This window comes from Dendropsophus ebraccatus, chromosome 1, assembly GCF_027789765.1.
Source record: "Dendropsophus ebraccatus isolate aDenEbr1 chromosome 1, aDenEbr1.pat, whole genome shotgun sequence".
Lineage (NCBI taxonomy): Eukaryota > Metazoa > Chordata > Amphibia > Anura > Hylidae > Dendropsophus > Dendropsophus ebraccatus.
The window spans coordinates 222,576,119-222,600,582 of NC_091454.1; the positions used below are offsets into that span (position 1 = coordinate 222,576,119).

Sequence of the window (24,464 nt, forward strand, 5' to 3'; positions counted from 1 at the left end):
CTGATATAAAGAGGGTCAATAAGAGTCACAAGTACACTTTCCATGGACACCCTCACAAAGGGGGGGGGGAGGGGGGGCGGGGGATTGTAAAGGTTGTAAGGAAACAGCATGAGAATACAATAGAACACACCCCAAGAGTATCAGCCCAAACCCAGACACTTACCCGAGAGGGTAATAGGGTTTGCTGGGGTGGCCCATGTTTGTCACATGATTAGACGACAGGTGTGGGGGCAGCTGAGGTTGGTTAAGGTTGGTGGAGCATCTGAGAGCGAGACAGAAGGAGAGAGAGAGGGGAAAGCAATGACAGCGCGTAAGGTACAATGCACCCGGCAATCACATGGACAGAACAAGCGACTGTACTGAAGCAGATGGCTCCAAAACCAAGTGACTATTACTAGGACGAGAAAATCCTTCCCCACCTGCCAGAAGGGACCCATGGCCTGGGGTGAGCAGGGTTCCATGACGAGTTGATTCCACTGATGAAGGGGTCACGGGGAAAGCGGGATCCAAACTGTTCCTGTGAGCGATACATCCAGACTGCAGGAAGACCAAAGCCATTATAAGCTACAAGTGGAGACAAACAACAGGTAAAACTAAAGAAGGAAACAAACAAAAAAATACCGTTTCAATTCGTGGGGTTTCACAGGTCGAGGTGCAGGAGCACAGGGGGGAGCATGTTTTCCTCAATCACCAAGAAAGTCTATGGAAAAGAGAGAGTAGGTAAGTGACATGTATTCTCACAATCAAACACTAGGTGGCAGCTGGAAACACTCATGATTGCAGTGAGTTTCCAAGACACTAGGAGGCGCCACACAGATATTCTTGTGTCAGCCAGTTATTTCTATGATGCAACGTAAACATAAACTGCAAAGACAATGCAGCATTTCAGAGATCTGTGACATTTACCAGACAATGTAATAACTGTACTGAGCCGGCGGTGTTACCACATAGTATATCCCTCTAATACACCAACCAGAGGCCGGAATACCACACAGGGGGACATGGAGTATACATATACAGGGGAGTCTCCTCCTGCAGGGTGATACAGATAGGAGCTATGCGTCTCCTCCTCCTCCTCCTGCAGGGTGATACAGATAGAAGGAGCTATGCGTCTCCTCCTCCTCCTGCAGGGTGATACAGATAGATGGAGCTATGAGTCTCCTCCTCCTCCTGCAGGGTGATACAGATAGAAGGAGCTATGCGTCTCCTCCTCCTCCTGCAGGGTGATACAGATAGAAGGAGCTATGCGTCTCCTCCTCCTGCAGGGTGATACAGATAGAAGGAGCTATGTGTCTCCTCCTCCTCCTCCTGCAGGGTGATACAGATAGAAGGAGCTATGTGTCTCCTCCTCCTCCTCCTGCAGGGTGATACAGATAGAAGGAGCTATGAGTCTCCTCCTCCTCCTGCAGGGTGATACAGATAGAAGGAGCTATGAGTCTCCTCCTCCTCCTGCAGGGTGATACAGATAGAAGGAGCTATGAGTCTCCTCCTCCTCCTCCTGCAGGGTGATACAGATAGATGGAGCTATGAGTCTCCTCCTCCTCCTGCAGGGTGACACAGATAGAGGGAGCTATGCGTCTCCTCCTCCTCCTGCAGGGTGATACAGATAGAGGGAGCTATGCGTCTCCTCCTCCTCCTGCAGGGTGATACAGATAGAAGGAGCTATGCGTCTCCTCCTCCTCCTCCTGCAGGGTGATACAGATAGAAGGAGCTATGAGTCTCCTCCTCCTCCTCCTGCAGGGTGATACAGATAGAAGGAGCTATGAGTCTCCTCCTCCTCCTCCTCCACCTCCTGCAGGGTGATACAGATAGAAGGAGCTATGCGTCTCCTCCTCCTCCGGCAGGGTGATACAGATAGAAGGAGCTATGCGTCTCCTCCTCCTCCTGCAGGGTGATACAGATAGAAGGAGCTATGAGTCTCCTCCTCCTCCTCCTGCAGGGTGATACAGATAGAAGGAGCTATGAGTCTCCTCCTCCTGCAGGGTGATACAGATAGAAGGAGCTATGAGTCTCCTCCTCCTCCTGCAGGGTGATACAGATAGAAGGAGCTATGAGTCTCCTCCTCCTGCAGGGTGATACAGATAGAAGGAGCTATGAGTCTCCTCCTCCTGCAGGGTGATACAGATAGAAGGAGCTATGAGTCTCCTCCTCCTCCTGCAGGGTGATACAGATAGAAGGAGCTATGAGTCTCCTCCTCCTGCAGGGTGATACAGATAGAAGGAGCTATGAGTCTCCTCCTCCTCCTCCTCCTGCAGGGTGATACAGATAGAAGAAGCTATGAGTCTCCTCCTCCTCCTCCTCCTGCAGGGTGATACAGATAGAAGGAGCTATGCGTCTCCTCCTCCTCCTCCTGCAGGGTGATACAGATAGAAGGAGCTATGAGTCTCCTCCTCCTCCTGCAGGGTGATACAGATAGAAGGAGCTATGCGTCTCCTCCTCCTCCTGCAGGGTGATACAGATAGAAGGAGCTATGAGTCTCCTCCTCCTGAAGGGTGATACAGATAGAAGGAGCTATGAGTCTCCTCCTGCAGGGTGATACAGATAGAAGGAGCTATGCGTCTCCTCCTCCTCCTGCAGGGTGATACAGATAGAAGGAGCTATGAGTCTCCTCCTCCTCCTCCTGCAGGGTGATACAGATAGAAGGGGCTATGAGTCTCCTCCTCCTCCTGCAGGGTGATACAGATAGAAGAAGCTATGAGTCTCCTCCTCCTCCTCCTCCTGCAGGGTGATACAGATAGAAGAAGCTATGAGTCTCCTCCTCCTCCTCCTCCTGCAGGGTGATACAGATAGAAGGAGCTATGCGTCTCCTCCTCCTCCTCCTGCAGGGTGATACAGATAGAAGGAGCTATGAGTCTCCTCCTCCTCCTGCAGGGTGATACAGATAGAAGGAGCTATGAGTCTCCTCCTCCTGAAGGGTGATACAGATAGAAGGAGCTATGAGTCTCCTCCTCCTCCTCCTGCAGGGTGATACAGATAGAAGGAGCTATGCGTCTCCTCCTCCTCCTGCAGGGTGATACAGATAGAAGGAGCTATGAGTCTCCTCCTCCTCCTGCAGGGTGATACAGATAGAAGGAGCTATGAGTCTCCTCCTCCTCCTCCTCCTCCTGCAGGGTGATACAGATAGAAGGAGCTATGAGTCTCCTCCTCCTCCTCCTCCTCCTGCAGGGTGATACAGATAGATGGAGCTATGAGTCTCCTCCCCCTGCAGGGTGATACAGATAGAAGGAGCTATGAGTCTCCTCCTCCTGCAGGGTGATACAGATAGAAGGAGCTATGAGTCTCCTCCTCCTCCTCCTGCAGGGTGATACAGATAGAAGGAGCTATGCGTCTCCTCCTCCTCCTGCAGGGTGATACAGATAGAAGGAGCTATGAGTCTCCTCCTCCTCCTCCTGCAGGGTGATACACAGAGGGGGCTATGCGTCGTCTCCTCCTCCTCCTCCTCCTGCAGGGTGATACAGATAGATGGAGCTATAAGTCTCCTCCTCCTCCTCTTCCTGCAGGGTGATACAGATAGAAGGAGCTATGAGTCTCCTCCTCCTCCTCCTGCAGGGTGATACAGATAGAGGGAGCTATGAGTCTCCTCCTCCTCCTCCTGCAGGGTGATACAGATAGAAGGAGCTATGTGTCTCCTCCTCCTCCTGCAGGGTGATACAGATAGAAGGAGCTATGCGTCTCCTCCTCCTGCAGGGTGATACAGATAGAAGGAACTATGAGTCTCCTCCTCCTCCTGCAGGGTGATACAGATAGAAGGAGCTATGCGTCTCCTCCTCCTGCAGGGTGATACAGATAGAAGGAGCTATGAGTCTCCTCCTCCTCCTGCAGGGTGATACACAGAGGGGGCTATGCGTCTCCTCCTCCTGCAGGGTTATACACAGAGGGGGCTATGACTCGCCCCACATGGTGACACGGTTCCGGATGGGGGGGTGTATCTGATGCATGATGACATTTCTCTCGGCCTACACATGGCTGAGTCAGCTCCCCCTCGGTCACACAGAGTAGTGTTACTCAGCAGACCATGTACAGACACACCTCCCATGTGTCACCCACCACTCACATACTACACATAAACGTGTGAGCACATTAACCCTTCCCAAAACTGGGGGGAGGGGGGGGGGGTAAAGAAACAACAGAGGTGAAGGAGAGACAACTTGTTGTTTGTCAGTGGCTGGACCTCTTCCTTCCCCCCATGTCTCCGGGGACAGACGGATGATGACTAGTGCCTGACAGGCACAACCAGACCAGACACCATAATGAGTACATAATGCAGAGGAAATGGACCATAGAGTAAAAGAAAGGCGGCACTCCCTCCCTATCCCCCAAGGAGACACCCCGGGGCCTGCCAGGTGACTCGCCCTAATAGGGTTCCCTGTTTTTCCTTTGACAATAAACGGTTTACATTCACATTACCTATTGTGTCCCCTGGGATCTGGCCGTAAGGTTTCCCTACAGCGCCACCACAGGGGAAATACGGCATTACACCATATAATACAGCACAGGTCCTCCGCAGGGGGAGACTCTCTCTGTCACCAGAGAAGTGAGGATCCTAAACAGACACCCCCCGCATTGTGTCAGATCGAGGGGGTCTGACCACTGGGACCCCTGCTGTCTGAAGAAGGGGACCCCAACTTTTGTCACAGTCTATAGAGCCACCAAGGGAGCCAGTTGCTGTGCTGCTAGGTTGCTGTAAGTTGGAATACCCCTTTAACAAGACATCTTTACTCTTGGCTTCACTTTCAGCTTGGACCTTCACGCGACCAAAAGGGCGAGATAAGCACAACTAACATTACTATAATACCATATACTACTAACATTACTATAATACCATATACTACTAACATTACTGTAATACCATATACTACTAACATTACTATAATACCATATACTACTAACATTACTATAATACCATATACTACTAACATTACTATAATACTATATACTACTAACATTACTATATTACCGGCATACAACAGTCTATACACCGGGTGTAATCTATAACCATGAAGACACATCAGCATAGAAGCGGGATATACCTGTATATACACTACTACACCATCACCTGTATATACACACAGCCCAGACCCTGTATATACACTACTACACCATTACCTGTATATACATACTACGATACCATGTCCTGTATATACTACTACACCATATCCTGTATATATACACACACACACACACACACACACTACTACACCATCACCTGTATATACACCGCTACACCATGACCTGTATATATACACACCACTCCACCATGACCTGTATATACACTACTACACCATGCCCTATATATACACCGCTCCACCATGACCTGTATATACACCGCTCCACCATGACCTGTATATATACCGCTCCACCATGACCTGTATATATACACCGCTCCACCATGACCTGTATATACACTACTACACCATGCCCTATATATACACCTCTCCACCATGACCTGTATATACACCGCTCCACCATGACCTGTATATATACACACCACTCCACCATGACCTGTATATACACCACTCCACCATGACCTGTATATACACTACTACACCATGCCCTATATATACACCGCTCAACCATGACCTGTATATACACCGCTCCACCATGACCTGTATATATACCGCTCCACCATGACCTGTATATATACACCGCTCCACCATGCCCTGTATATACACCGCTCCACCATGACCTGTATATATACACACACACACTACTACACCATGACATACATACAACCGCATAAATTTATAGATTGCGATATGAAAAGAAATAATCAACATTCCCCTTAATTTCCCCGTATTATTCCCTCCGCCCCCGCCAGATGTTTTCTGGGGCTTCCCCAGTGCGTCACCACCGGACGGTTGTGTTACAGGAGGGTTCAGTAAGTCTGAAGGGGAAACAGTTAAAGTCGGCAGAAGCCGGAACAGGCATGAATGGGTCTCGGCGAACAAGGGGTGAGGAAAAAGTGAGAGGAGATCACATGACCACACAACGACACAGAGAGGCGACAGTGTATGTGTGTGCGAGAGAGCGTGCTCAGTACAAAGGGGGGAGAGAGAGAGAGAGAAGAGAGAAAAGAGAACAAAGGGTGGAGAGAAGGAGAGATAGAGAGACCGTGTATGTGTGTGCGCGAGGGAGACAGTGTATGTATAAGCGATAGAGCATGCTCAGTACCAAGGGGGCGAGAGAGAGAGAGAGAGAGAGAGAGAGAGAGAGAGAGAGAGAGAGAGAGAGAGAGAGAGAGAGAGAGAGAGAGGGAGACACAGCTAATGTGTGTGCACGAGAGAGTGAGAAAGAGAGACAGATAACAGAGACCAAACTGGTTGAGGAGGAAAGACAAGAGATGTAAGAGGAGGAGACGGGCGTCGTGAGTCTCAGTCTATTGTCCCTAAACTTTACAAGAAGCTGTACAAAGGAAGAGATAAAAGAGACCGAACAAGTGCGAGACAGTCAGGCAAGGAAAAAGACATAACAGAAGAATCAGACAGGTCAAAGCGGTGAGAGGACAGTGAGAACCCCACCATAGAAGTGCACTGTGTGAACATAGTCAAGAACGCAGCTGTCACTCACCTCCGGGACAAAGAGACAGCTGCCATGGGATGGTGTTCACAGCAGTCCTGTCCTCCCTCCCCACACTCCACCCAGACCAGTTCTATGCCTGAGACAGCTCCTGTTCTATATATGAGACAGTTCCAGTCCTATGTGATGGACAGCTCCGGTTCAATGTGAGAGAGATAGCTTCTGTTGTATATGAGAGACAGCTCCGCTTCGACAGCTCAGTTTGCGTGCGAAATAGCTCCTGTTGTATATGAGAGACAGCTCCGCTTGGACGTGAGAGACGGCTCCTGTTCTATGTTAAGAGACAGCTCTGGATCTACGTAAGGGACTGCTTCATCGATACTTGACGAGGACTTCAGAGACACATGGCCATGTTCCAGCACAGCCCGTCCGTTCCTGACTGTCTCTTGTGTGAGTTTATCGGATGTTCTCTCTCACGCTCCTCTTCTTCCCCCACCAGACTCCTCCCTCCCTCACCTCCGCCATCTCTACCGGAGCCAAGTTTAAAGGGACACTGATGACGTCACCGCAAACTCAAAGCACACCCACCCCGGGATTCCCTGACCACACACACACCACTCCCACACCCAGCCCACCGCTCATTTAAGGTGGAACTGACTGTGCTTTTCAAACTTAAGGTAGACTGAGTCAACGTGTTACATAAAAGAGTATAGACTTCATTCGAGCATGTGTGCTACAGTCATCTGATGTTCCTCCAGAGAAGATGTGTCACCGCTCGAACCATTGCAAAAAAATCACGCCGACAGCATCAACGACTGGTGGGAAGATTGTACCGCTTCAGTGTTATTGCGTCGGTATTTCTGAGATGAACGACCACCTATAAGGTTGGTAAAGTCACGGCATTGACTTCTATAGGAAAATCTCGTTAAACTGCTATACTATTGTTTCCGTCAAGTGACAATCAGCAAGAGATTCACCGGAGAATCAGACACACGCGACTGACGGTCTAACGTCTTCCTGATTTAGAGGGTATTCTACCACGTTATGGGTTAAATCTTTAATTGTAATGCTGTCCGTAGTCATGTGACATTGTACAGGACACTTGAGGACACGCCAGGAGGGGCACTGGTAGAGAGGACTGGTGTCGGTTTTTGGCCGAGGAGGATCCCGCGATCTTCTAAGACACAGGGGGGCGTACAGCAGCCTTGGCACCAGTGTGGGCAGGTGTCTGAGGGAACGATGATGACGATGGTGGTGGTGACACGGGAAGGATGTCGCCTCCATAAATACAGTGTGACAACAGAAGACTCGGGAGTTAGGAGAGGGGGAAGGAAGTGACATCAGAGAAACACAGAGGAGGGGGGGAGAGAGAGACACAAAGGAGTACGAGGAGAGGAGAAAGAATGGAGGGAGAAAGCGCTGAAAGAGACGGACGTGGGAAGACAGACAGCGACAGAAAAGTTTTTAAGATAGGGGGTGAGAGGCTGGGGATGGGGAGGAGACGGGGCGAGTCCGGAAAGAGGGGGGGACGGGAGGGATAGGACTATGGGGGGGGGGGGGGGGGGTATAGACAAAGATACAAAGACTGACAGAGGATTGGAGAAGGGAAACATGAAGGCATAGATAGGAGAGGGGGATAAAGGTTGTGGGGGCCAGTAAGACAAAGGGGGCTCTGGGGTGTGTGTCACATGTAGATAACCCCGAGACAGACCTAACGCACGGCTCCTGCAGATGTGCGAGACAGATGAGGTCACTGTATATCGTACGCCCCGTAAAGAGCGAGACATTCTGTTCCCCCCTCGGGGCACCATCATCATGCCGCTACACAACGTCACGACTTTAACCCATCGCCAACGACCCGCATGGAGAGAGCTAGTCCTAAATTATAACATGGCTTGAGCAGGAATAGCTGCGACTATAAATAGTCCAAGAAGCTCATCGGACGTAAAAATATCCGAGGGAAAACCGTGACTAAGTGGGGAGTTTTGGTAACCCCCCCATGTGACCATATTAATACACGTTATAGTAGTCAGGGCTACAAAACATCGCTAATAAAAGTGCTGACGCTTCATATTCCTAGTACGATCATCCTACGATTTTCTGAAAAATGTTTTGGCTTTTCTTCCAAGAAACCTGTCGAGCACCGGCCCCCTTCCCATAACAGCGGTGCACTTCTATTTTCTCAGAAACCAAATCTTACAAAACACTTCTCCTTTACATTAAAACTTTCACAAGTCTCCGCAAACAGTCATGTGACATAGTGTGTACGTGAAAAGCTCAGATGTTAAGGTGGAAGCACAAGTCTTTCTGGGAGCGGCAAAAATATCAAATAGACTATACTCCCCCTTCCCTGACCCCCCCCCCCCCCTCCTCTGCCTTCCTTACAGCTCCAGGTCCCCAACACTCTATGTTTCTTTCTGTGCTTTATGATGTCCCGTTCATGCAGCTGCTGCCAGGATCTACATGAAGAGGACATCATCATTGGAAATGGAAAGCACCAGGGACCAAGGGGAACAAAGCAGGGGAGTATGCTTTAATTTTTTTTTTTTTTTTTTTAAAGTAAAACCCCTTAAAAGGTGGACATACACATTATATAAAAGTTGGTTAATGGTTGATCAAATGTTACATGATGCAGCCATACAGATTTCCCCACCTATTTGATCTGTTATCGGCTGAGTATATTGAACATGTGGGTAAGGTCACGAGTGGTTGAGAAGCAGCTGTCGGTGGCCACATGACTTTCCCACAAAAAAATTTTAAAAAACACAAAAAACAGCACCACCACAGGTCAACAGGTTGTGTGTGGTATTGCAATTATTGTTGAGTAAACTTGAGAAACCTGTCCAGGTTTGGCAACTTTTCCAAACCCGAACACACAGCATTTTATTGCTAGCGTCTGGAGAAGGTGGATGCCACCCTAGGGAGCCCTGGAAAATATAGACACAGCCTACAGCCTATGGCTGTACCCGTGTTTTCCTGGCAGTCCTAAGGCGGCCTCTAACTTCTTCAGATGTCAGGAATAAAATGCTGAGTGTCCAGGTTTGGCGAAGTTTCCAAATCTGGACAGGTTTCTCGAGTCTGCTCAACACCGATTAACATTTAGCTCTATTCACTTCAATGTAATTGAGTTGCAAAACCACACCCAACCTGAAGACAGGAGTGGCGCTGTTTCTGGAGGAAAGCAGACATGTTTTTCTAAGCCTGGACAGCACAGTATGGCCACCTTTAGAACCTCTCAATCCCAATTAGAGAGGCTATTCTGGGATTATTAGATTATTCCACAGGATCACTAAGATCAGTGGAGGTGCATCCTTCAAGTAATGAAGCAGCATCGCACACGCTCGATCACCTTCTTATTTACATGGGGGACAAAGGATGCCCAGTTTTGTGGCTGGTGGGGGTCATCAAGGTTAAACCCTCACCAATCAGATCCCTCATCACCTATTCTGTGAATAAAGTTATAATATTTGGATAACCCCCTCTAAAATAACACTGTCGCTCCCTGATGGCCTACTAAGCAGGCGGCACTGCTATGCCTTAGGGCCCTATTCCACGGGATGATTATAGTTTAAAAAAACAAAAACGTTTTGTGTAATAGCAGACCACGTTTAAAGATCAAAGAGAAATCATTGGTCACTTGATAGAATTGGGACCCATTTTTAACGTTGATCGTTTGTGCATCGTTCGATGTAATAAGACGTCATTTGTTGAAAGTAGCGACCAACGCAATAGCGATGACCGGAAGAACAATCTTAAGTAACGATCGTCGTTCTGTGTAATTGGGTGAATGATTTCAGGTCGTTCGCCATAGTGGTCGTTTGAGATTATCGTTAAAAAAAAGAAATCGCTTTGTGGAATAGGACCCTTAGGGTGGGTTCACATTGAGGAAGCCACGGGGAGAAGTTCCGGAGGATTCTGTTGCTCGTCTCCGCACATCTCTGCCCGTTCCACAGACTCATTTCTATGGGTGGGCGAATTCCGCGGTTCGCAGAAAGAATTGACATGTCAATAGAGATAAGCGAACCTCGAGCATGCTCGATTCGATCCTAACCAGAACTTTAGGCATTAGATTAGCGGTGGCTGCTGAAGTTGGATAAAGCTCTAAGGCTATGTGGAAAACATGGATATAGTCATTGGCTGTATCCATGTTTTCCAGACAACCTTAGAGCTTTATCAAAGTTCAGCAGCCCCCGCTAATCAAATGCCGATCGTTCGGGTTCGGATCGACTCGAACCCGGTTCGCTCATCTTTACATGTCAATTCTTTCGGCGAACGGCGGAATCCATCAGTGCAAAGAATTGAGTCTATGGCACAGGCGGACATGCGCGTGGCCACAAGCGGGGACAAGTGACGGAATGCGCTGGATCTTCTCTGCGCAGATTCTTCAATGTCAACCTACCCTAAGGGCCCTTTTTCCACAAAGCAATTTTTTCTTTCCACTGATTAACTATGAATGATTACAAACAAGCACTTTCAGGAACAACCTGAAATCAATTACTATATCATATGAAACGATGGTCCTTAGTTGCGATCGTTCCTATACTCTAGTCTACGAATGAACGATGTGTATGTACACCGAAAGATTTGCGAGCGATTAGCGAACGATTAAGTATAATGTTATGGTCCACTCAAAAAAATGCGATTGTTTGCTGGCTTTAATTCAAACCATTTAACAATTTCCCGCCTGATAATCTTTCAGTGTAATAGAGTCCACTGTGTGAGGTGCAATAACATTAAACACTTTACAAACAGCATTCTTCTGTTCTTAAAGGGAACCAATGTTAAGGGCCAATCTCAGACGCCCAAACACCACTGAACAAAAATGTAAAAAGGCCCCCACTAAATGACCTTCCAAACTACCAAATCAGAGGGCTGGAAAATAGCCTGCAAGAACCCCCCCCCCCCCCCCTCCTTATTGTAAACTCTCAAGACATTCAGAAGAGCCAGGGCAAGTCATGTGACACTTCCATTAAATGTTTCCGGAAGTGCGGGGCAAACCAAAGATAGTCGAACCCTATGACTGCATTTTTTTTTTAGGAATCAATAGTGCGATGTTCCCTGTTGCTATACAACACTGCACAGATGGACCAATCTCAAAGACGCTTGTTCTGGTGACAATCCACCACCGGGCCTCTATATCGAAGTGCTGTTGGACTTAGATGCCAATGAGGTGGAAGTGTGATACAAGGTCCAACCATAACTATTCCCGATTCCCCCATTACCCTACACCTGAACATCAGTCCCATACCAACAATAAGGTGTCAATATTTAAAGGGCTTGTCCACTTTCATAATATGGAGGTAGAGGGTCTTAAATGTGGATGGAGGACTTCTGTCTTCTCCTTGGTAAGCAAACCCAATGTGCTGTAAACTCCACTCATGTTACCAATAACCCCTACTGTATGTAAAGAGGTGGGGATCCACTCAAAGAATCACCTACAACCCAGCAAATTGGAAACTCTTATTAATAGCAGTGCATATGGCAGATGACACCAGTCCTGTCCCTGTGAACCATGCCCAGAGAAGAGAATTTATCAGCATGCTGGAGGAGAGCCTGGAATCACACAGGTAAATGGGTTACGGCCAGGACGCTGAAGCAATGCCTTGGTTATGCAAGCACTTACATAGTGGAAATGTACCACAGGATCAACAAGTCTGGCAGCAGGGAAGAGATGGATGGAGATCATTGTCTTTCATTTAAATAAATCCTATATTGATGTATCTAAAGCTGGCAGTTAGCTTCGTTTTGCTCAAGAGGGTCCATGGCATCACCCTTTTAGCGGGAATGCACACCAGACTGTTTTGTTGCAGATCACAGTACCACCATGGCCATCACTGTGTATGTGTTAGAGATACGGCACTGCTCAACAAACTTTAATTCACTTTTCATAGGATAGACCAAAGTTAAAAGGGGTTATCCGGGATAAGAAAAACACGGCTGCTTTCTTTCAGGAACAGCACCACACCTGTTCTCAGTTTGGGCGTAGTTTTCGTCAATATAGTGCTTGGATACATCAAAGTAGAATGTGTATAAAGAAAAAGAAATGACCAAACCGCTCCCAACATCTCAGCTTCCTACTGAAGTTATACAGACAATAATAATAAAGCTATTCTTACCTTACTACACTCCCCTAGTGTCCTCTTGTGGCATCTTCGGTTCCCCTTCTGAACAATCCCACCACCACTTCCGAGACAATGAAAACCTGCTTGGCCAATCAATAGCTAGGTTGCTGTCCCATCTCAAAGGGAACCTGTCACCCCCCCGTGCCGGGGCAGAGCCCAGCCGACACCCCCCCACCCCCCGGTGGAGACCCTTATACTTACCCTGCGCAAGAAGTCCCACTCCAGTACCCGCTCCCGTTGCCAAGATATCTCCGTCGGTAGCCATCATTCTCTATGAGCATCGGACTCATCTCTGATGAGCGCGCGCTGGGCTTCCGACAGCGATATCTCGGCAACAGGAGTGGGTCCAGAAGCGGGACTTCGTGCACAGAGTAAGTATAAGGGTCTACAACGGTGGGGGGGGGGGGGGGAGGTAAAATCGGCCAGGCTCTGCCCCAGCACGGAGGGTGACAGGTTTCCTTTAAGGCCCTATTACATGGCCCGATCTGGAGGAGCAAGCGAGTGCCGACCTGTCATATCAGTGCTCACCTGCTCCTTGTTCCCCGCTCGCTGACGGTGCTATTACACGCCAACAGCGAGCAGGATCCCAGGTCAAGCCCAGAGGAGATAGCGGTGGTCTGCTGCCGCCGCGCCTTGTACAAGAAGAGACGGCCAGCAGACTGTCGCTATCATTTTTACTTTATTTCTAACATGTTGAAAGACATGGATCAGCTCACATTGTGTATGTCTGCTGATCGTTGCTTTTTAACAGGAGCTATTACACCAAGAGAGTGTCAGCCGTAACGGCCGATAATCGCTTGGAGCAATAGGGCCTTTAGTTAGGGATTGGCTGAACTGACAAGTTCGTCTTGGAAGGGGTGGTAGATCGTTCAGCAAGAGACCTGGAGATTCCACAAGAGAACACCAGGGGAGCCCAGTAAGTTAAGAATAGGCTCTATTATTTTCTATATAACTACAGCAATATTTTTTTTAAATCCCAACGCTGAAGTACCTTTTAAAAGGGAAAGAGTATCTAACCTTATGATAAGTTCCTATAGGGCACAGGGTGCTGAGGATGAAAGCATGTTTCTTATTTTCATCTTCGGCTAAGTTTCCCAGATATTCTGAGTTTTCCTTTTTTCTCTTATGCCAATAGGTTGTTTGGTGCACTGGGGGTGGAGCTGCATATCAGCAGATCGGTGAGGATATTCAACCCCTCCCCCAGTGCACCAAAACAACTGATTTGCATATTGAAAAATCTGAATATCTTGAAGTCTGCACTGAGGATAAGGGTAACAAACATACCTTTATCCTCAGCGTCCCGTATCAACAGGTTAAATACTTCTAACCTGCTGATAGTTTCCCTTTAAGGCTTTGTGTGCACTGAGTATTTTGACATGGAATCAATGTGGATTTTGAGTCCTCTTACCATTTATTTTAATAGGAAATCCTCATTAGAGTTCACTGTGAATAGGACTTGATTAGATCCATGTCAAAAGTGGTAAAGAGGAATTATCAGCAGGTTAGACGAATCTAACCTGCTGAATTGTCCCTACTGCACAGGAGACTCCGAGGAGGAAGCTATGTCTCTTACCTTCCTCCTCTGCGCCATTCCAGTGTCATTAGTAGTTTGCTTCAGGGTCCAGTGACACTGTTAGGAGCACCACCTGCCCCCATATCGGTGATTCGGCCTGCTCCATTTAATATCATTAGAAAGGGGTGCTATGGGGGCGGGCAGTGCTTCTAACAGCACTCCAGTGCTCCTAACGGTCTCACTGGACCGTTGAGCAAAAATCTAACTGCACAGGAATGACGCCGAGGAGGAAGGTAAGACACATACCTTCTTCCTCAGCGTCTCCAGTATAATAGGGACATATCAGCAGGTTAGACTCGGCTAACCTGCAGACAGTTCCCCTTTAAAAAGCCATCTCATACCAAAAATACACATCCGTAAACCCTTAAGTTTCCACAAGGACTTTAGATGTGGATTTTCTTGCCAAAATTTAACTCCGTGTGAACATGCGGTAATCGTAACATATTTTATCAAATAAAACAGGATCCAACATAAAATTGCATGAAACTCACCGTGTCATCGAAGGCGAAGGGCCAATTCAGATATCAAAGTGGATTGCACAACGGACCCTGAAACAATACAAACAATTAGTGGAGGAAAGGACGTAAGCGTAGTGAGTGCAAGTGAGAACAAAAAGTAGTGATGGTGGCTGTGCATGGGGGGTCAGCGGTAAACAACCAGAAAATAGAACCAAGTAATAGAAGCAGAAAACAATAGACACAAAGTATACGACACGGGCAGACATCTTGGGGCTTCCAGCTGATGCTGTGACTAGTAGTTCCACTACAACAGAAAGCCACAAGGGCCAGTGTAAATAAGATACCCAAGTCATATCTTCCAAGACTTCTCTTCTGCTAGAAATGAGACAAGAACAAAACATTAACAGTTTCAACATGGCGGACAAACTCGGCCTTGCTCGGCGAAGCTTCGACTATTCTCAATCTAGAACAGCTATTTTCCCATAAATCTACCAAAAAGAAATAAAAAAAGAAGTTTGTCCACCGTGTTGAAAGATTAAAAAAAAAAAAGTTAACTGTTCCCATAATATTGTTAATCAAGAAGGGTGTTCTCTGAGACGGTTTCTATAAAGTTTGTTGAAGAGACCACAGTGGGCGACAGGAAAATTGGCTTTGTTGCCTCAGAGTTCAATTGCTGTTGGTAACAAGGTCACTTTCTCTTCTAGGTAAGGTATACGAGAAGCCCACTTTGTCCTTTTGAATAAACTTTATTTACACAAACTCTGAGTCCCTTTAAATTTTGGAAACTTACAAAACCATTACATTAATGATCACCCCCGACAAGACCAACCAACAACCAACCAATCAGTCCGACCTTGTTGGATGTTATTGATTGTCGATCAGTGATAACCAATAACCATACAATGCCAAATGCAAAACACAGTCTGACATGTTCTTGTGGTCTTCAGTTGACCGAAAAGTTGCCCATGGACCAGCAGATTTTCAGTGTCTATGGGCAGCTTATTGCAATTTGGTATCGAGTCCTTCTTATGTTTGCTGTAAACCCTTATAAATAACCAAGTTACCCATTTACCCCTCTACAAAAGATTTGCCCCCTCTAGTATTTCCACCCCCTCTAAAACCCCAGCACAACCTCTTTTGAATTCTAAAAACATTACCTACGAAGATATTCAACAGCACAATTTTTTGCCTAAACAAACAACTTAGTGTTACTCGGGCCCGTTGACTGCACACGCGGTTGAGCGGCGTAAGACCACAGGCAGGGGAGAAGCAGGAGCATGCGCAGGGAGTAGTAACATAAAGTTCTCAGCTCAGGTGAGGATGATGGCTGCTGCCAGGTCCCAGCAAGAGACCTGCAGACGGTCTGGTCTTTTCCTCAGGGCTGGGTTGAAATGCTGCACGGAGTGCTTGCCCTTTTCCGGAAAAAGGAACCTGTTGAGCGATACTACGTTAAAACGGAACACCAGAAATGGCAATTCAAGAACCCCCATCTGTCAAGAAGATGACGTCCACTTTACTTTATCAGCTCCTTTTATGCAAGGAAAAAAAAAATTTAAAAAATCGCATGCGGACAAATTGAAAGAATCTTTTTCGAGAATTTGGCTGCCATTGATAACCGTCTGTCCATCTTCTAAGGGTACAAAATACCTAAACAGGGCAGGGGCACAACATCATATTTCCCAAAAAATTCCAGGGTCAATTTTCCTGAGGGCATAAAAAGTTTAGGCGGTCCGAGCACATCTGTAAACAAGCGTTTACAACTTCAATGTTCGGCACTCGTTCACAAAGCCTTAACAAGGCCAGATGAGTCATGTAGCTGGGCCACAAAAACAATCTCTGGATCATTTGGGAGCCCCTTTTTGGCTGATGAGTTTGCCTATTACTTGGGCCCATTTAAGTCTGTTTGGCCAATAATCACCCAGTGTAGGCCCTAAGAATATGTTCATACATATTCGAAATACTGTGGATTTTTTGGTCGAAAAGTTTAAGTGGAGAGAGATGAAAATGGTGACTACTCTGGAGGTGGCTTGTCCACCTGGCAGCAAAAGGGATTGGTCAGTTAAAAACTGAACATGCCTAATCCTTTTCTACCCTGACACCTGACAATAGGGAGAGTCAGAAGGCCACCGTACACACTGGATAGTTTTTCTGACTTTGTCTTTAGACTGGTCCACACCACTTCTATGCTGTCCATCACAAATATCTGTTGGTATCCAGACGAGAACAGATATAGCAGTAAGTGCCCCTCAATTCAATGGTCCAAACAAAGTCAACTGGTTTGGGCTGTATTCTGCCGGTATAGGTTATAAGGACTCAACAGTCCCATTAAATTAGTGAAAAGCCACCTGAATCTCCGGAGTAACAAGGTGACTTATTCAGGTCGCCGAAAATAATGGCGCTTGCTGCAGTACACAAAAGTATATGTCAACATCCCATTCTCTGTGACAGATACCAGTGACGTAGACCATAAACATGGTGTTAATCCAGCCTTATCTAATGTGTATGGCCACCTTCAGGAGGGATGCTGAATGAGCTTACTTAAGTTTCTGAACATGCATGGTATGGTTTTAAAGGGGTTGTTCAAAATAATGTTTTTTTCTTTTTTTTCCCCATAAATGTGCCCAGGCCATTGATTGGTTGAGCAGCAATGTTCTGTGCCAAGCCCAGCACCCAGAAGAGAAGCACAGCAGAGGCTGGGCACTTAGGTAGTAGAGGCTGCAGGGGAGGCTAGGAAGGTAAATAAAGGCCTTCTGTCTCAGTTTATGCATCCTGAGTGCATTTACAGGAAATCATTTTTTCCTGGACAAACCCTTTAAGTGCCACAATCTGTTACAAGGAAGCAGCCTGGACAGCTAGAACGGGATAAGGGCATATCTTTTGCTCCCAGAGCGCAAGTATCCTGTCAAAAAGATATAGCAACATATACCACCAACTTATGCCAGGTGGGCATATTAAGGTTAATGGACCAAACATATGCTGGGTTTACACGACACGATTATGTGCGAATTTGCATGATAACGATCGAATTCGAACGATAATCATACGTGTAAACGCAGCGAACGATCTAACGACGAGCGAGAAATCGTTCATTTTGATCTTTTAACTTGTTCTTAAATCGTCGTTCGCAAAAAATTCGCTGATCGTTCCGTGTAAACAGTCGTTCACTGATTTTACCTTTGTGCGAGATAGGCTTAAGCGATCGCAAAACGAATTTTCGGTACGATATATCGTTCCATCTAAACGCTGATCGTTATAAAAGAAAAATCGTTACTTAGAAATCGTTAATCGTACGATTGGGCGAATTATCGCTCTGTGTAAACCCAGCAATAGTCTACTTTGGTCTGTTTCCCAAAGGTATACTAGGTGGGACCAAATGCAGTCAACTATTGTCCATTTGGGTCATCTCTTAAATATATACTGTTTCTGTGGGGCATTTTAAAAGGGTTGTCTGTGAAGCAGAAGACAGCTGAAGCTTTCGACTCCCTGGAGCTTGCTTTGTGTGAAAGCCTTCTTTTGAGACGTGGAAGTGGAGGCATATACCCCAATCATTGCATGCGGGCATACCCACGCATGCACGCAAAGGCCACAACATTGCCAATGTTATTGGACATTGTGCGCGGGACTGATTATGCCCGCATGCAATATTTGGGATAGTCCTTCACAAGGAGCGAGTTCCAGGGAGCAGAAGGCTTCAGCCATCCTACGCAGAACGAATAAGTCGCCTCACAGAAACAGTACACATTTAGGAGATGAACCAAACAGACAATAGTTGACTATGTTTTGCCCATAGAACTTGTAAAGAGTAAAGAGAGGGCCAAGGTATAAGGCCATATTTAAATCCTTTTTAAAAGTGTGGTCCTCTGCTCGGTGGAGTCCTGCCTGTACACCTTTGGGAAAGAGACCAAATGTAGTCACTAGTAGACTAGAACAGTTGACTACGCTTGGTCCATAGAACTTACACATGCCACAGTATAAGGCCACATTCACGTTTTTTTTTTTTTTTTGTGTGGACGGTACAATTGGACCACCCACGAGCTGCAAAAAAAAAAATCCACAATGTTGATCTACAAAAAGTAAACTTTATAAAAAATAAAAAAAAGGAGGGGGGGGGGGCATAATTTGCGAAATGTCTGCAAATTACATATGCTCCCATTGACCCTGGCTAAATCACGAATGCGTAAAATTACGGGCTTGTGAACAGGCCCTATAGAAATCAATGGGAACGTAATTTGCAGGTGTGTGAGCGTGGCTTAAGTGCTGATAACTTTTCCACAGGATACTAGAGTATGCCGGCAACAAATCATCAAAACGTGATGCAAATGAGCCAAATTGAACGATGCTGCCGCCTAGCCCATCCTTAAGCATTAAAGTTCCTTTAATCTGTCATTTGTTAGATCGGAGAATAAAACGTCTTTTCTTCAGATTTATCACCTGCACAATTGTTTCCTATAATGTTCAATAACTTTGTAATCGATCCTCTGGAACATTTGATAATCTGTGAAGTCTCGTTGATGCCAGATTAAAGGAATTACATAATCCACATTGAGCGCGTTATAGACGATTATAATAAAAGGAGCGTGACATTTACAGAAAACCTTTATGCGTCACCTTCTTGTCAGATGGAGGTTATGAATTTTAACAGTATACGTTCGGCCAATTATGTATTTTTACGCTTGACCTTTATCATGACATACGGCCGCTTAAAGCGATCACATTTCCGTCCGGAATTTAATTTAAATTTTTTTAAAAAATTAGATGTTAGTAACAATACAGATTGAGGGGGAAAAATATCACAATAAAAATGCTATATTCGTAGTCGGCCATTTTACAAGCAATTCATCGCCGTTCCGCAAGATGCATTTGTAAAGACCACCCTGGATAGAAACATTCGATCCTATCCGCATGGGCCCTTTCCTGGACACCTGTGGCCGCAATACAGTTACGCTTTTTTTTATTTAGTTTTATTTGTTCGTCAGCCAAAATCAAGGCAGCTGGTAAACTGAGGGGGAGGAGGGAGGCGAAGGGAGCACGACTAACGCCGACTAGAAGACAACAAGACACCTGTGGGTGTCATCTGTCTAGGACGGGAAACGGGCCCAGTGTCCGCATGTAGCAGGCCGGCTCAGGACGGCCACAGTAGTCCTACATTAAAATGTAAATTGTGATTTAAAAAAAAATAAAAAAAAATTGGCAAAAATTTACAAAATTCTAGCCATCGCTTATGAACAGAGCTCGTTTTACCACAGAAATGGATTTTGGTGGGAAATTTTACCTCAGGAATACAAAGTACTATGGCAAATGGTTTCTCCTATCTTTTACACAGGTTAAAATTGTAAATTACAAAATAAAATATTTCAGCGCCACCTATAGGTTATGATCGGCACACGTTTTACCACACAACACCTGTCTGACTGGATATTTTACCTCAGTACTAACGCAATAGGCTCTATCTGGTGGGAGCGCCACAGTATTTGCTCACCTGGGATGTACCAACACGCCACACACAGGGAGGTGAATTAATAAAGCCATTTCACATGAAGAGTGGTTTTACCCATATCATCCAATGAGATTCGAAGACACAACTTGCCTCCTAACAGGTTGCTATGGGTTACCAATAGAGGCAGGACCATACCAGAATGGCAAGCAGAGTTCCCCCATACTGACCAATCAGGTCACAGCTTCCTCGTTGCTGAGGATGACAAGACTAACCCTGCAGTTTGATTGGTCAGTATGAGCAGGAGCAGCACCAATCAGATTTTAGGTTTAGTATTTCAGCCAGCCTAGGCAACCAGGAGTCTGTAATGTGATTGGTCAGTGCGGGACGCCAGATAAAAGCTCCCTCGTTGCTGAGGCCGACTGGAATACTAAGCCCGCAGTATGATTGGTCAATATGTCCATGGACAACAGCCTCGGCGGAGAGGGAGATGCGATCGGATTGGCCAGTTTCAGCACGGGCTCTGCCAATTAGATCACTGCTCCCTGGTTGCTAAGGCTTGCTGGAAGATTAAACTCACAACTTGATTGGTTCTTCCGTTCAGCTCCTCCCACTATTGGTCTCGGTATCGTGCCGTTATAATTTACCTCACAGACTCCAGTCCCCCTCACAGAGGCGGCTGTGTGGCAGATGTCGGGCAGAACCAGAACAGCTAACACTACATGAAGGAAGGTAGCCATCTTTACTTGTTTATATCGTATATTGTATGGAGTTCTCCATTTTTAGGACATAGCCTTGAGGTAATATGAGTAAGCCATCTTGCTCAGGGCTCCAGTGTCAGCTGACCATGTTCCGCACAATTTGGGTTAAAGAGAGTGATTCCATTCACTGACAGCAAGAGGAGAGCTGCAAATAGTGAGTTGGGTTTCACATTTTTCACCATTTTCAAGATCTCTGTGTGCAGTCAGTGATTGGGGCATTCTTCAAACCCCTCTTGATCCTGGCCAGCTGACATTAGCTGGTTACACTCTACATGTGTCAGTGAATGGGGCCATTTTGCTTTAAAACCACTGATACATGTACAGTGTAACCAGCCATGCACTAATGTCAGCTGGCCAGGATCAAGAGGTCCTTGGTGTTAACAAGAATGCCTCCATTCACTGACTGCACACAGTGTTCTTGAAAAATGTGAAACCCAAGATGACTTGGAAGGTTAAAACAATGACAGGAGTCCTATTGTGTTGGTCCTGGTGGTCACCCTAGTCTGTTTCACACTATTTCCAGCTCTCCTCTTGCTGTCAGTGAATGGAATTACTCCCTTTAACCCACATTATGTATGGAATATGGTCAGCTGACATCAGATGGTAGGGGGCACCACTAAACCAGTGCAGCTCTTTATTTCAGATCTCTGCTTGCTGTCAGTGAATGGAGCAATTTTGCTCTGAAACCACTCAGAGCAAGCAGAGATCTAAAATAAAGAGCTGCACTGGTTTAGTGGCGCCCCCTACCATCTGATGTCAGCTGACCATGTTCCATACAATGTGGGTTAAAGGGAGTGATTCCATTCACTGACAGCAAGAGGAGAGCTGGAAATAGTGTGAAACAGACAAGGGTGACCACCAGGACCAACACAATAGGACTCCTGTCATTGTTTTAACCTTCCAAGTCATCTTGGGTTTCACATTTGTCACAATTTTCAAGAACACTGTGTGCAGTCAGTGAATGGAGGCACTCTTGTTAAAATGACTGTACCACCAGGCCCAGGCTAAAGCACTGGAGGCGGGCCGACCCACCCTTAGTGGGAGGAAACCCTAGCCCCTCTATGATAGGGTTCCATTGATTCTAATGGAGGGGCTGGAGTTTCTTCCCACTAAGGGTGGGTCGGCCCACCTCCAGTGCTTCAGCCTGGGCCTGGTGGTACAGTCACTTTAACACCAAGCCCCTCTTGATCCTGGCCAGCTGACATTAGTGCATGGCTGGTTACACCATACATGTATCAGAGTTGTTTTAAAGCAAAATGGCCCCATTCACTGACAGCAAGCGGACATCTGAAATAAAGAGCTACACTGGTTTAGTGGTGCCCCCTACCTCCTGATGTGAAGGGACCTGGCCCATACAAATTGCCAGGAGCTGATTGCAGTTCCTTGCACATCCAAGGGGGTAGGGGGGCACCACAGTGCAAGAAAAACTCAGAGCAAGCAGTGTTGGTGTGGAGTCCATTCTGTTCTATGTTTGTACAGAAAAAAATGGCATTGAATTTAAGGGTCATCTTTTTTACTTTCCATATTTCAGATACATGACAAAAAAATCTGGCAAAGTTGATTTCTTACATTGATATCAATGGGAAGATTTCACAGATTTCATTGAGGAACACCTGCCTACACCCATGTGAAATTAACTGTGTGAATAAAGCCTGAGATTTGTGGAAGTTGCAGAGGTCGAATCCCTGCAATTCATAAAATGATGGCATATCCCAGCAATAAAAGTACATTTATACTATTACAACCATCACCTGGACTGGGATCCTTTCAGAAACTTGTGGGGAATGATCTTTTAAGCATCACAGTCGTTACAAAGACAAAAAAGTTGTTACCATAGAGCTCCATTATAAGTCCAACACTTTTTTTCTGACACAGGCTGCGTTCACACGTAACGCATCTGAAGCGGGTTTCTAGCTGCAAATTAGCAGCGAGACCTGCTGAGCATCCCTGCCCTTTACACCCTATGGGCAGACAAACTCGCAGCAGGATGGACATTCCGCTGTGAGTATGTTCGCAGCCCGCCCCGTTAACCCCTATACTTCACCTGGTCCCCGCTCCAGCTTGCTTCGGGGCTCCCGGTGTCTTCACGACCCGCTCAGCCAATCAGTGCGCCGCGGCAGGGCAGCGCACCGATTGGCTGTGCGGGACATGCTGGGAACCCCTGAAGCAAGCGGGAGAGGGGACAAGGTGAAGTATACGCTCCCGCGGCCAGGGGGTTAACGGGGCGGGCTGCAGACATACTCACAGCAGAATGTCCATCCTGCTGCAAGTTTGTCCACCCATAGGGTGTACAGGGCAGGGATCCACAGCGGGTCTTGCTGCAAATTCGCAGCGAGAAACCTGCTGTGGATCAGTTATGTGTGAACTCAGCCTCAGAATGGAGAGTGGACCGCATTGCAGCAGTCTTCTCCCTGCTCTTTCTCCCAATTGGTACAGGTGTGAACACTCAGACCCAGACTGATCAAAACTTTTGACATGTCAAAGGTTTTTAGTGACACTTTAAGGCTGTATTACATAGCACAATAATCAGGGGGAAGCGAGGGCTGCTTCCCCCTTGTTCCCCCTTCACTGCCTGTGCTATTACACAGGCAACTACGATCTAAGGATCGTTCGGGCTGCCCATTGAAGTCAGTGGCGTTCTGCTGCTGTCGGTCCTATTACATGGAGCAACATGCAGCAGACCGTGTCTGACATGATCATGATGGCTCAACATGTTGGAAGACCTCAATCAGCCGTCATCATGCGTGTTGGCCGATCGTAGCCTTTTAACATGTCCTGTTTCACGAAAACGATTATCGACTTAAATTACCCATAATTGGGTAAGTAAGGCTGATAATAGTTTAGTGTAATAGGGCGTTTAAGAACAATTTCATAAGGTTGAACACTAAACCATTACTGCACTATATCTAAGCACATTGTATACTAAGCATATGTTATAACTAGAGATGAGTGAACCTGGAGCATGCTCGAGTCCATCCGAACCCAAACTTTCGGCATTTGATTAGCGGTGGCTGCTGAACTTGGATAAAGCCCTAAGGCTATGTGGAAAACATGGATATAGTCATTGGCTGTATCCATGTTTTCCAGACAACCTTAGGGCTTTATCCAACTTCAGCAGCCCCCGCTACTCAAATGCCGAAAGTTTGCGTTCGGATGGACTCGAACCCGTACCCGGTTCGCTCATCTCTAGTTATAACGCCATGTTTGCACAAGTGCAGTACACATCAGCCCAACATATTATACTAGTGACTGCCTTTACTCTATTTCATTGTCTATACTGTGGTTTTGCAGGACTGCCTTTTTTGCCAGTATGCCCATGCACTTTTAGGCCGGGTTCACACAACGTATAACACTGGTTATATACTACGGGTCACAGAACGACCAGTGTTAATGAAGATCATCCCGACCGGTACCGCATCAGAGTTCATCGCTGCACACAATGGAGCGTGCACACTCCATTGTGTGAACTGACAGGTTCTCTGCTGCCGCTATTCAATGAATAGCGGCCACAGAAAACGGACATGTCAGTTTTTTTGTGCGGCCGGATGGAATCCCAGACGGAGCAAATACTATGTGTATACGCTCCAGCCGGGATTCCAT

At 46.6% G+C, this 24,464-nt stretch overlaps 1 protein-coding gene and 1 long non-coding RNA gene across 10 annotated transcripts in view; one reads left to right on the forward strand and one right to left on the reverse strand.

Moving 5' to 3' along the window:
* The window catches only part of KDM6B (lysine demethylase 6B), a 94,800-nt gene that overhangs the window by 16,436 nt on the left and 53,900 nt on the right, over positions 1 to 24,464 (reverse strand). For 2 of the 9 annotated variants that reach the window (XM_069948983.1, XM_069948963.1), the window contains exons 2-5: positions 14,703 to 16,100; positions 622 to 700; positions 420 to 537; positions 164 to 262 (exon numbers count right to left, since the gene is read on the reverse strand). In XM_069948983.1, coding sequence (XP_069805084.1) covers positions 164 to 262; positions 420 to 532 — 212 coding nt within the window. In that variant the 5' untranslated portion in view covers positions 533 to 537; positions 622 to 700; positions 14,703 to 16,100. Of the gene's footprint in view, positions 1 to 163; positions 263 to 419; positions 538 to 621; positions 701 to 6,567; positions 6,997 to 14,702; positions 16,101 to 20,093; positions 20,114 to 20,148; positions 20,236 to 24,464 lie in introns of those variants that run through there. The other 7 variants (XM_069949004.1, XM_069949013.1, XM_069948996.1 and 4 more) reach the window with 6 other exon arrangements.
* The window catches only part of LOC138770118 (uncharacterized), a 69,978-nt gene continuing 66,187 nt past the window's right edge, over positions 20,674 to 24,464 (forward strand). The window contains exon 1 of the long non-coding RNA XR_011359399.1: positions 20,674 to 20,835. This is a non-coding gene — a long non-coding RNA (uncharacterized lncRNA). The remainder of the gene's footprint in view (positions 20,836 to 24,464) is intronic.